This window comes from Acomys minous (assembly GCF_964271855.1).
Source record: "Acomys minous genome assembly, chromosome: 5".
In the NCBI taxonomy this organism is placed as follows: Eukaryota; Metazoa; Chordata; class Mammalia; order Rodentia; family Muridae; genus Acomys; species Acomys minous.
The window spans coordinates 38178123-38191675 of NC_140494.1; the positions used below are offsets into that span (position 1 = coordinate 38178123).

The 13553-nt window shown below is 43.4% G+C and overlaps 1 protein-coding gene across 4 annotated transcripts; it reads left to right on the forward strand.

The window, feature by feature from the left end:
• The first annotated feature begins 1009 nt into the window (after positions 1 to 1009).
• On the forward strand, positions 1010 to 13258 carry LOC311598068 (uncharacterized protein). Of its 4 annotated transcripts, XM_084782882.1 has the most exons (5): positions 1010 to 3201; positions 4800 to 5016; positions 6470 to 6596; positions 7076 to 7171; positions 11082 to 13258. In XM_084782882.1, the coding sequence occupies exons 2-5, from the start codon at positions 4990 to 4992 to the stop codon at positions 12119 to 12121; spliced, it is 1290 nt and encodes a 429-aa protein (XP_084639008.1). In that variant the 5' UTR covers positions 1010 to 3201; positions 4800 to 4989; the 3' UTR covers positions 12122 to 13258. The 4 variants fall into 4 exon arrangements, with proteins under 4 accessions (XP_084639008.1, XP_084639010.1, XP_084639009.1 ...); XM_084782884.1 differs by lacking the exon at positions 4800 to 5016 and having other exon boundaries at positions 1011 to 3154; XM_084782883.1 differs by lacking the exon at positions 4800 to 5016 and having other exon boundaries at positions 1012 to 3201.
• Positions 13259 to 13553: the final 295 nt, after the last annotated feature.

The window sequence follows — 13553 nt, forward strand, 5'->3', positions numbered from 1 at the left end:
GAATTTAAGGCGAATTTTATCTACAAAGCAAGACCAGGACAGTCAGGGCTACATGGAGAAACCTGTCTCGAAAAACCAAAACCCAAACCAAAAACAACAACAAAAGGAGAATTTCACTCCCGTGGTCACAATTGCAATGAGGACTCTGATGGGTTTTTCAAGAAACATTTCTATGCTCTCAACTCCTACCCTTATTCACAAGGGATCTGAGATGGGGTTTCCTTTTTCTTTTACTCAGGAAAAGTCCTTCTATATAATTAAAATTGTCTTTTGGGGTGGCTCACTGTGATTTGCTGTCTCAGGGGCTCCTATTTCATTCCTTGCTCTGGGCTTATGGCTCCCACGGCTTCAGAGTCTCCCTGAGAGTGCAGTTGACCTTGAAGTACTGGCGCTCCCTCTGCAAATGATCTCAGTTAAGTTTCTTCCCTGCTGATTTCTGTCAAATATCCCCTGACCCCTGTGACATTTCTGTCAGATGTTCTCTGCTTTCTGCCACATTGGTGGGCCTTCTTCAATGAAGTTGAGTTTTGCTTCCAACCACACTGAGCACCATATGAAATGTAACTTTTATTTTCCTGAAGTACTTGTCCTCTTGGAAGCTTACTGCCTCTGTCTGCTAACCTAGGCCTAGTCCTGGAAGCCTCCAGCCTCCATCCAATCTAATCTATGCCTAGAATGTTTTCAGCCTCTGAGACTTACTGCTGAATAAGGTCACCCTTTCTAGTTCTTTCTGAACTCTGACTGGCTGGTTTCAACTCAGCTGTTCTGGCCCAAACTCTGCTCCAAGCTGACTGATTCAGTCTTCTCAGCCTCTACCTGAATTGCTCTGCTTGACTTCATATTAACTTTGGCAATGTGTTCTAATCTTCTGGATTCTTCTCATTATTTGTCTCATTCTGTCTTCACCTATACCTTGCTTGTTGTCTCTCTCTTCTTCCCCTCCCCTCTTTTCCTTCCCTCCCCCCCCCTTCTCTGCAACCTGTCTCTGTACAACTGTCCTAGTAAAACACCCTCTTCCCTGTCTCCCTCTGCACTGCTCTCCTAGTCTTCTTTTTCTTGTCTCTTTTGGGTAGAGTTGAGCATATTCTATCCTGACCCACTCTATGAGATCTTTCTCTGATTTGTGACTTCATCTGCCTCTCCATTAGACATCACTTTCAGCATGGCTGCTTCCCTTTCTGGACTAGTATCACCTTCATTGTTTGGGATTTAACCTGTGCATTAAGAGCTCTCTATATTCTAGCCAGAGGGATTAAAGGTGTGTGCTAAGGGCATGTCTCTATTCCAGCCAGAGTAGGCCAGTTGCTGAATTAACATCCCTCTACAGGCTCCTGCCTGAGGAGCTCCAGCAGCCAGGCCCTGCCCCCCAGACTTCCCTAAGGTGCTAACTGTCCTTTTCTAATATCTGTAACTAGAGGCAGAAGAGTGCTCAGACCCCACCCTACAAGATATATACTACTAGTCCTTGAACTGGAAAACCCACTAATCCCTGAGCTCCTCAAACTCAGGGCTTGAAATTCCACCAATCCTATTTTGGAAATCCTGTATAAGCCCTGCCTATTGTTTAATTTCTTGCTGTTTTCTCTCAGAACAGAAGTGGTCAGCCCTGGATTCATCCCTCCAGACCCTGCATTTGCCCTTCCATATAAATCTCTTGATGAGATTTACTCCCGGGTGTGTGTTTCTCTCATCACACGAAACCAAGAAACAAAGAAGTGCAGTAGGGAATAACCAAAGAAATGGAATGGGGCAGAGGTTCCTGAGTTCCTTGGCTCAGCTGCAAATACACTCCCAAGTGAGCTGAATCTGTGAAGAAGAGGAGGAGCAGCTAATAGGAGATGTTACACTGCAGCATTGTGACTCAGTCAGGAAAACACTCTGCTGGCACTAGTCTGACCAACACCCCACAATCCTCCTTGAGGTCTGTAAAGCCTATTGTGAGAAGGCTTGTTGTCAGAACTCTGTAGTTCCTGTGATCCCCTATCTCATGATACCCTCCCTTTTGGACACTGTCCTGCCTTACAGCTGTGTGACCTGTGTCTCAGGATACACTTACATCAGAACAGTCTTACCCCAGAGCTGTGTAGCCTTTGGTCCCCCTACTCACAGAATTCCTTTTCATCTTCCAGTCATGCCAACAAACACCACCCGGCCACAGGTTGAGCCCTGGCCTCCATGGCTGGTTAGGTTTCTTGATGCCTGGGGTCTCAGAATGGCAAAGAAGTGCAGAGTGGAAGCTCCGCCCTTGTCAACACTGACTCTCCTACTCAGGAGGCTCCTGCAGCCACTGTCCCTGCCATAGGTGCACAAGTCCTGCCTCTGTTACCTCAGGATGTGAGCACAAGAAAGCAGCACAGTTCCAGAGTGCTCACCTTGCACTGGGTTCCTGTAAGGTAACTGGACACTTAGTGAACATCCAGCAAATCCCTGTGACCTCCTGCGCTGAAATGAGATAAGCAATGACATAGGGACTGTATTTCAGCAATGAGACATTATAGGGATAACATGATGGATGATGAGTTAAAAACAGCATCCACGGCACTAAAGTTGGAAGATCACTAAGTATGGTGCTGGACAAATACTTTGTAAGTTTGTCAGAAGTTTGGTGACATCTCAAGCAGGACAATCTGAGTGAGCACGAGAACCAACGAGGCAACAAGAGCCACTTGGAGTTAAAAGAAATTAATCAATGTTAAGATAATTTTCATTCCCATATTCATGTATTTCTTCCTTATTTTAAAATATAACTGAGTCAGAATGGTTTCTCATTCTGTAAGATCAAAATTACAACATATGGACCAAAAATTACTGATAAGCCTAATATCTCTGTCAAAGGCTCGACTCACATTCACATATCTACTATTGTGGCTCTGGGGTCTGAAAACCACCCTGATTCCCCATGGCTGACCTGCAGAAGCTTCGTCCCATACTCCACTGCAGGTTGCCAGGGAGACATCTAAGGGCAGAAATCTCCCTTCCCGGGAACCAGAAATTCCTTCGCACAGCCTTCTGGGAAATGTAGTCAGGATACTGTGACATCACAAGGAGCCGTCCAGGAAATCCTTATCCGGCTTTTGGTTTACACACGTCGGTCCTTAAAGTTGGCCAAGAGTCTTATCCTGCTGTGCTTTCCTGTCGCGCCTCAGACTTGGAGGTCGGTCTGGGGAGCAGCGCAGCCTGAGACACTGTGTAGGGTGCCAGGTATGTTGTGCAGGGAGCAGAAAGGGGCTGGGCAAGAGGGAGCAGACCTTGAGGAAGAAGGCGCTCAGAGGTGCTGTGCTGCAGTGGCTGGGGCACATGAGATGGCAGGGCAGGGATAGGGGATGGAAGGTGGGATTGTGCCCTTAATGAGGGTTTCCTCAGAAGCTCCGTGCAGCCCGAGTCCACCTTGGGTTTCTGGGAACCAGTGCTGCCTGGTAGTTGTAGACAGATGCCAGTGCAGGGTCCAGGATTGCCAGCGAATGGTGGTCAGCTGACTACCTGATCCTGAGGAGGTGCAGGGAGCTCACTGAACTGCTTTGCTGGGAAGCATGCTTCAGTAGCTGCCCCATTCTCACATGGATGCTGTCAGATTCCTCAGTACCTTCAGAGCTCATGGGCTTTCTGGTCCCTCAGCCGGCCCAATGTAATGGCCTTGAGGTCTGGTTGTGTACATTTACTCTATCCGTTAAGGAATTAAGAAAGGGAAGATCAGAGCATCAACAGGTCGCGGGAGAAAAATGATCAAATACAGGAGACTAAGAAGCCAGAATGAGCTGCTATAGAAAAGCTTTGAGGAGGGAAGAGAGAACATACTTGCATGAAATACACAGAGTTGCCCATTGCTGGGGAATCAGTCTGTACCCAACTTCACCTTGAGGGCTGTGTGTTCTTAAACCTTAGAAAGGGTCCTATATCCCTAATTTAGGGTTCAGAAAGTGCAAAAATGACAGAACGCCTGCTGCCCCACGGTGGTTGTGTCTGCATGTTGTTTTGTTTTGTTGAGATAGGATTTCTTTCTATTTGCTGCCCTGGAACTCAGAGAGATCCTCCTGCCTTTGCCTCCCTAGTGCTGGGTTTGAAGGCTGACAACATCGTGCCCAGAGTGTCAGCATGTCTCAATGTGGCCTTGAAAGTGTTGAACCAATCCATGAGCAGGGCCAGAGAAACAGGTGAACAGCTCGCATGGCCTTGTTTTAGGCTGCCAGGCTTTGTGTCAGGTCAGCAGGGTGAGGAAGAACTCACAGACCTATGTGTGTGTGGCCACCAGATTTAAAGGGGCCAGACCTGTGATAGAAAAGAAACTGCAGCCATACTCTGAGGAGCATCCCTGTCATCTGCATTTGTGAGGTGAGGCAGGACCCTCTGGTCCTTTCTTGCTACAAAGCAAATTCAAGGCCAGCCTAGGCTACCTGAGTCTGCTTCAAAGAACATTCAACCATAATGACGGACATGAGAAATGCTTCCTACGGTCACTTCAGTCCTACAGTGATCAGAAGACAGATCCATGTGATCAACACTTTGTTGACCTTTCAGCTACATGTGCTTAACTTGTGGACACATTACAGGTGAAAGTCACTAACTTACTCCTGTTGGAGACATTGCATTCTGGTGATTAGATACTTGTTCGCATTTACTGTGAGAGGAAGAATTCTCTTTTTCTTGCTTAAATGTCTGTATTTGAAACGAATATTCATTGTTTTTGCATAATAATTTGTGTTAGATTCAGTCATGACTTGAAGATGCTTTTCACTGAATTCTTCCAGTTTGCTGCTTTCATATTTCCTGAGACACCATTATTCTTGATTTCTTTTCTGCAGTTCTTGAAAGATGCAGGCGTTTACATTCCTGTGTGGTTTTTGCAGCGGCAGCTGCAGCTGGGATACTTTCCCCTGTCCCTGCACTAGAGGTCCAGCTGTGTGCAGATGCTTCTTACAGTCAGCACAAAACCACTTCCTCACTGTCCCTCCCGTGGGTACTGCCATCTCCAGCCAGTGAAGCCATCTGCTAATGTGGGGTTCCGTCCTCTTCCACGGTGTGAGTCCAGCTCCCCTTGGTGTGTGATCCTCTCGTTGCTCCCAGGCTTCTTTCGTTGTGTTCTAGTGTGAGCATGAGGGAAGCAGTTACTTGTTACAGCGCAGGCATGAGCTGTGTCAGACATGTCAGGTCTGGAGAGCTGTGGAGAGGAGGTGTGCCAGGTGACGACATTCAGACCCTGCCGGTGTGTGTGTTTACGTCAGAGGCCATGGAGAGAAATTACAACAGATTTGATCAGGAGTCAAACGCATATGCACGGAGTAAACCTGAGCAGCACAGGGTTTCATTGTGTTGTCACTTTCTGTTGTCAAAGTGTCTGTCCTCCTTAGTCATTCTCACATGTAATAACATCTCAGTGACATATCTTGAGTTGAAAGGTGTCTGGTGGCCCTGACAATTCTCTTAAAGTCTGCACAGCATTCCGCTGTTCTCTTCTTTCCAGGACCTATGTAAGAGTAAGTCAGCTGTAGAGAGCACAGGTCCCCACTCTGTACTGGACACTCTCCTCGCACTGGTACTTCAAGACTCAGGAAAATATATGGACTCTTTAAAATCCACAAATTCATCTAAACACCTAGTGTGCAGTGCAAAGCATGGGGTATTTGTTTTTGAAACTATCCCTGTTTCCTAAGAGGACTCTATATTGGGTCCTCCACGTTCTTTCAAGGTTTAACCCACTTTCTCAAACTTACAATTTTACCATGCATTTCCTCAAAGAGAAAATTAATGATTGCTTCATCCCACTGCTATTAGGGTAAAGCCCTGGGACAAAGACGTAGTAGTTGCTGCTTGGTCATGTGTGTTGTGGCACTCGGTCCATTCTTGTGTGGATGCTCTCACTTTACGTTTCTACTGTCTTAAATGCATAGTACCCACCTGATCGTATAGGATCTTTTTACCATGTCTCTCCTTAAAATGGATCCAGTGAGAGATCATGTGAATTCCTTTGATGCGTCTAAGGAATATTCCTCACCAATGTAAGAAACACTTCTCGCTCTCTTTCATGCTGGACAAACTCTAGATTTGTGCTCACAAGCACACGATGCCTGTGTTAGGGTTTCTGTTGCTATGATACAGACCATGAGGAAAGGCAACGCGGAGGAGAAAGGGTTCTTTTCAGCTGACAACTTTAGGTAACAGTCCATCCCTGAGGGAGTGGAGGCAGGAAGTGGAGCAGAGGCCACAGAGGAACACTGCTGACTGGCTTGCTTTCCTTGGCTTGTCCAGTATGCTTTCCTATACCGCATAGAACCACATCCCCTGGGCTGGCATCATTCCTCCTAGGCTACGGCATCTTGATATCAATCATTAAGAAAATTATGCTTCTCTCTTCTTAAAAATCCCTAGCTAGTGTCACCTTGGCAGAACTATCCAATGCCTCTTGGTATTTATAAGATTATTAGTAGTTTTAATATATTGAAGGTGTGATATCATTTGCTGGTCTTTGTTTCAGGAAATGCTGTCCTTCTGGGATGTGGCCATTGACTTCTCTCCAGAAGAGTGGGAATGCCTGGACCGTGCTCAGAAGAATTTGTACAAGGATGTGATGTTGGAGAATTACAGCAACCTTGTGTTTGTGGGTGAGGATTGCATCTATAGTGACTTTGTGTCTCCCCACTTTGTACAATACCTTGTGGGAGCATTTGCTTTTCAACAGTGACTATCATAATTTTTTAAAGAACTAAGGCAGTGTGCTGTATGGTTAAGAACCATTTCATTGTTTTTCAGTTTGTGTGTCTAACCTGTCTGTGTTGGAAACGTGCATCCTTCACTGCTAGAAATGAAAGGAAAGTGAGGCATGGAGCACACTTGTTAAATGAAGTGTTTCACAATTCAGTTTTAATGTCTTTCCCTTTAAAGGAAACTCAGAATCTGGACATGGTACATTCCTTTATGTATTGTAGTACACCTGTCAGAAGCCATTTAAGGAACTAGTTATCTGCAATCATTTCTTGCATCATCTCTTTCCTTATATATAGCACTGTAATGGAAGGGACATACATGTCAATTGCCAGTAGGAGAACAATTAAACAGTCTTCTTCCCTTTTCCTACAAACAGGCCTTGCTGTCTCTAAGCCACAGCTGGTGACACTTCTGGAGCAAAGACAATGGCCTATGGGTGTGCAGAATCAAGCAGAAGCCACTGTGCCTCCAGGTGGGTAGGAAAGAGGGGCCATGAGAGCCAAATTGTGGAGCAAAGATGCAGCAAAAGGCCAGACTGTCCCATGTTCCTTGGAACATGCTGTTGTTTAGAGAACTCTGTACGTCGCTCCTAAAATGGTATCCACTTGGCAGTTCCAATTGCAGGAGTCTCCAATTGGCTAAACATTTAACACAGTCAGCAAAGACTTAAGTGACTAGGTACTCATCTTTAAGTCAGTGTTTGTTAACGTTAGTAGACCCCAGAACTCAGGAACGCTGATGGCTTTGACCATTGAGTATGTGATCTTTAAGTCTCATCCTCCCTCAGTCCTGGATAGCAGTCAGAAGGCCCATCCCTTGTCTTAAGCTCTTAAGGGTTTGCCCAGCTCTTTGGTTATTTTGTCTATCTTAAATAACTTAACACTTTTATTAGAGCTATGACTTCACATTATTTCTTTGTAACCTTATAAAATGGATTCACTGGTCCTGAGACAGAAAACTTGCATGGCAGCAAGAGGTGTTCAGATGTCAGTAGCACTGGATAAGGGAACAACTTCTATGAACAAGCAAGGGATGAAGAATTGAACAGGAAGGAGTTCAGTCTGTAGCTGAATGAAGAATTAGTTGAGACTCCTCATTTGCTTGGCCCAGGCATCTGATGTAAAGGTATTTTTCTTCTCCTGGCTCAGTTGTTGTCTGGGAGGCTTACTGCCTCCTTCTGATAACAGAAGCCTGGAAGCTTCTAGCCTCCATCCAATCTCACCTAGGCCTAGAATGTTTTCAGTCCCTGAGACTTACTGCTTAATGAGCTCACCCTTTCTTGTTCTTTCTGAGCTCTGGGCTGGCTGGTTCAACTCTGCTCTTCTGCCTCAAACTCTTCTCCCAGCTGACTGATTTAATCTGGCTTCTCTCTCAGCCTTGAATTGCTCTGCTTGACCTCAAACTAACTCAGCAATCTGCTCTAATCTTCTGGCTTCTCATTTTCTGGCTTCTTTCGTCTTCACCTGAGATCTCCCTGTGCAACCCACCTCTCTATTACTGTCCTGGTAAAATGCTGTGGGCTGTCTCAGTCCGGTATAGCTCCTTGGGAACAGTGGTTCTCGAAGCATCAGTGGACAAAGATAGGCAAAGTGACAAACATACAAACCCAGAGGTATTGTTTGCAGACAAGCAACCTAGGTTTTTATATACATTTTTTAAACGGAGGGTGTTTTTCATGGTTACAGGATGCAGAATAATAATGTTGTCATCAATCCTGAATCATCATTCTTAAGTCATTGGCTTGGTATCAGTCCGCATGTACCCTCTTTATCGAAGGTCAATGTTCTCTCATTATGCCAAACATCTGTGTGTCAAGACATGTTTTTCTTAGCTCTTCTTTTACTATCTGGAGCTTTCTTAAACCCTTTATTTGTAAGTCATAGCATAAACTATGATTGATCCTTAGCCATGTTTTCATTAACAAATGTAGTGGAACCTGAATGGCCCTTAGCTGCAGTCCCAAGTCAGGGCGCCTCCTAGCAACACAGTTACATTTCAAGAGTTCTGATAAGAAAGTAAAAACAAAGGTAGAGTATTTCTAAACAAATGGATAAGAAGAAAGACTGCAATCAGTACCAGGAAAATTAGGTTGAGTTTTGGTGTCAGGAAATACGTAGCTCTTTTCTAGAGTCTCTGCCCATGGTCTGAGTGGGGAACTCATTCCCTCGCTCTCCCTCTAAGAGTAAAGATGTTGACTGGAGAAGTGGTGTGTAAACTTTTTTCTATTAAATTGTCTTATGTCATTTCTGTGGCTTCTGTATGGGTGAGTGAATAATCTACTTAGTGTGTGCCGTCACAGCTACTGTCCTATGCCTTACATTGTGTCTCATACCAGAGGCAGGCCAGGGGACGAACATTTCAGAAGTTTTCCTCCATAGATTCAAACAATTGTTTTATGTTGTAAACAGGGGGTCTTCTGAAGCTGCAGGTGAGGCTGCATGACTGTTTTCTAAGCACTGCTGCTTAGCTCGGGTGAGCACACGATAAGAGTCAGGCAAAATGGAGTCCCTTTGGGCAGTTCCGTGACAGACCTTTCGCTGCTTCTCCACCCCAGAGAATCACACACTTTTCTACAGAGCTCGGTGCGATGCCATTGTAAGACAACAACTTCCCACTTGAGTTTCCTTCTCACCACTTAACACTCACAGTGCTGGGAGTCATCGCGCCAGAGTCCTTTGTGAATGGTGAAGATTTCCTCTAAATGTTTTCTCATCGTGTCCTCAGGAGTAAGAGGGACACGGCTGCCCTTTGTGGACAGAGAGTCAGATTAAAACTGTCTTCAACTAGGAGAGTGTGCTGAACAGCTCATCAGGACGCTTTCAGACATTTGTGGATTGAAGAATTTTTCTTTCTACTTTATAAAATTTGATACTTTGAAGTATGCATTGCCCATACTCACTTCTGACATGTACCCTAGATCTTTCAGTGAATGGCTAAAGCCCCTTTATAAAACACATGAGAACAGTGCAAGATAAAATTATCAATGTGTGAGGTTACAGAGATAGCTCAGAGGGTAAGAACACTAGCTGTTCTTCCAGAGGTCCTGAATGCAATCCCTAGCAACCACATGGTGGCTCACAAACCATCTATAATAAGATCTGGTGCCCTTTTCTGCCATATAGGCATACACACAGGCAAAATACTATAGAAGTAATAAGTAAATTTTTTTTTTAAATCTATGAGCAGTTGGGCAGTGGTGGTGTGTGGGGTGCGTACCTTTCATCTCAGAGCTGCGGAGGCAGAGGCAGGTGGATCTCTGTGAGTTCAATGCCAGCCTGGTCTACAGAGCGAGTTGCACTTTACAGAGAAACTGTTTCAAAACGTGTGTGTGTGTGTGTGTGTGTGTGTGTGTGTGTGTGTGCACGCGCTTGTGTGTGCACATGTGTGTGTGCGCGTGTGTGTTTCCATATATATATCATGTGTATGTATGTACCTATGAGCCCTGCTTCTGTGAACTTCCACTTCATTGGTAAACACAAGCCTCCTCTTTTTATACTTTTTTCATGGTCTCTCTCCATTCAGTGCTCAGCGGTTCTTTAATCTTGTTAATGACTTGGAAATCTTAGAAAAAATGTCATTTTATCCCCTGGATGTGACGGCTTACTCCATTAATCCTGGCACTTGGGAGGTTGAGGATCTTTGAGTTTGAGGCCAGCCTTGTCTATATAGCAAGTTCCAGAATCAACAGTGCTAGACAGAGAAACTCTGTGTCAAACCAATCACAAAGAAACAAAGAATTAGGTAATTTTGTCAGCTGTTCAATTGACAGATGTGTTATCTGTGCAAAATTTTGGTTTTCCCATGTGAAATTCAATATTTTTATCATGACTTGTTATCTTTCAAACAAATAATTTTCTTGTCATCAAAAGAAAACATAAAATATTCTATTAAATTGTTGAAATATACTATCTAATCTTGACATGGGCAGTCTGTTTGTTATGTAACATATCATTTATGCCTTCAAAACTAAAAGTCTATGCTTAGTATAAATGTTGTGTATTTCGATGTTCATCCACTCTCACAATCACAATTAATTTTTTTCTTTTTCAGGCTTGGCTACTTTATAATTTCATGCGTGTCTGGCCATATTGCTTGATGGGCTTATTTCTGTTAGCAAGATGTCCTTGCAACTTCCTTAGCTATTTGTCTTTGAATTCTATGCCCTCTCTTCTGTGTTCCATTTGGTTGTGCTCTAGAAGGACGGATTGTTTCCACCTGTTCTATTTGTGAATTATGTGCAGTGCATTTTGGTGTTGAAATATACAGTGTTTTCTCATGGATGCTTCAATGTGTATGGGTAAATGGATACATTTTAGAGATAAGCCTTATAAATATAAAGACATTGCTTAACTTTTGTTCATATTTCAACTTTGCCTCAACAGCAGTAACACCAAATGATCATAACTATTACATCAAGACCACTGATTGTAAATCACTCCTTGTTCAACGCCAAAGAACTCATACAGGGCAGAAACGCTACAAGTGTGAAGAGTGTGGTAAGGCCCTTGCTTCTTGTTCAACCCTTTCTATACACCGGAGACTTCACACTGGAGAAAAACCCTACGAGTGTAAAGTGTGTCATAAGGCCTTTAGTACTAGCTCGTCACTTTTTATTCATGAGAAAAATCATACCGATGAAAAGCCCTACAAGTGTCAGGATTGTGGCAGATCATTTTATTATCCTTCAATGCTCAAGCAACATCAAAGAATTCATTCTGGGGAGAAACCCTACAAGTGTGAGGATTGTGCCAGAGCATTTTACTATCCTTCAATGCTCAAGCAACATCAACGAATTCATTCTGGGGAGAAACCTTATAAGTGTGAAGAGTGTGGCAAAGCATTTTTCTCTGCTTTAATCCTTAACCAACATAAGCGAATTCATTCTGGAGAGAAGCAGTTTAAGTGTGACGAATGTGGCAGGTCATTTTACTATCATTCGGTGCTGAAGCAGCACCAAAAAATTCACTCTGAAGACAATCCCTACAAATGTGAAAAATGTGGCAGAAGATTTTTCTGTTCTCATCACCTTAAGGAGCATCAAACGGTTCATACTAGAGAGACACCCTACAAGTGTGACAGATGTCATAAATCCTACCGTAATTATACAACCCTTAAGAAACACAAGATAGCTCACACTGGAGAAAAACCCTACAAGTGTGACCAGTGTGGCAAGTGCTTTTTCTCTTCCTCATCCCTTAGAAGGCATCAACTAATTCATTCTGAACACGATTCCTACAAGTTTGATCATTGTGGAAAAAGGTTTCCCCTTGCTCCAAACCTTCAGGAACATCAAACAGTTCATGCTGAAGACCAACCCTACAAGTGTGAAGCCTGTGGCAAATGTCTTTCCTCATCTTATTCCCTTCGAAGACATCAAAAACAGATTCACTCTGAAGAAACTCCCTACCAGTGTGGGAAATGAGGAACGGCCTTTGTTAATCTTTATAGCCTCCCTGAACACAAGGCAGCCCATATTGGGGAGAAGTCCTACAAAGTTCATAGCAATTTACAGTTCTTCAGCCCTTAGAAGACATCGAATGAACATCCTGAATACAAACCCTGTGAGAGAGTGCAGCATGGGAAATCTTGGCTAATGGAATTCAGACCTTGTCCAACTCCAGTGAGTCCATTCCGCAGGCTATTAATGATTTTGGCACGTCAGCACAAACATCTAACTTTCACCAGCACAAATGCTAAGAATATCATCAGAGAACAGTAGAGACTTCTCTTTGCTGAAACCTCCCCACCAGTGTGTTCAGGCAACACGCTTCAATCTTGCATGGGTTGATAAGTGTTCATGAGACTGTTGTATCATAACATGATCCTTTGGGTACCGTGATTCTGAGATCTGTGCTGTGGTATAGTTACAGCTGTTGTTCCTGTTGGGACATCCAACTTCCTGTGATATTGCCTACCCTGAGTGTGTAAGAAGCGCCATAGACTCACACTTCTCACCAGGTCGGGCTTTATTGCAATGGTCCACATTGGTTCTAACCCAGGCTGAATGGTCATTACTGTGTTTCTCCCAGGAAAAGCTAACAGAACACACTGTCAGTCACATTTGGTTCCAGAATAAAGACTCTCTTATTTCCTTTAAGTTCAGATCAGTGAGTCTCATATGACTCCAACTGTCCTTTCATAGAAACTTGGCAGCATATTGAAATAAGGACCCATGCCACATGCAGTCATATGTGATTGACAATCATGAACCATTGTAGGTGCAGTTCTTAGTTTTCTATTGATACGGCTTCTAAAAAGTCATCTCAAACTTGAGATTACTAATGTAATTTAAAGTGTGCAAAGAAGGGCAATTAAAAGCTAAAAGGTAACAATCAGTAACTTATAAATAATTAAATGTCTCTAATGTGCCCAAATTGTGTGTTTAGTAATATTAAGCACAAATGAAATTTATTTATAGAAATAAAATTTTTTAAAATTATATCTCTTGTTTTATGGTCCTCTGTACATGCTATTAAAGTATATCTTAAAACATGTACCTCAAATGAGTTTAAAATAAACTTTGTAAAAAATAAATAAAATAAACTTTGTTTAATATGATATAAAATTAAGAGTCAAATGTAAGCATATTTTTTTAAAAGCTGGTTTGGGAAGTAGAATGCTAGAGGTAAAGGTGTTAAGTACTCTTGCATGGCAGAACATCCCCAGGCTCACGGAGCACTATTTTCCTTGGATGTGTCACAGACTGTATCAGAGTCAATTGCATGTTAGCCACATTGCAAGATAAGGATGTAAGGGGAAATAGGACCTGTTGACCTGCTGTTCCTGTCTCAGCTTCTAGGCCATATCAGGAAAACCTACACACACACACACACATACATATATATAACACTATA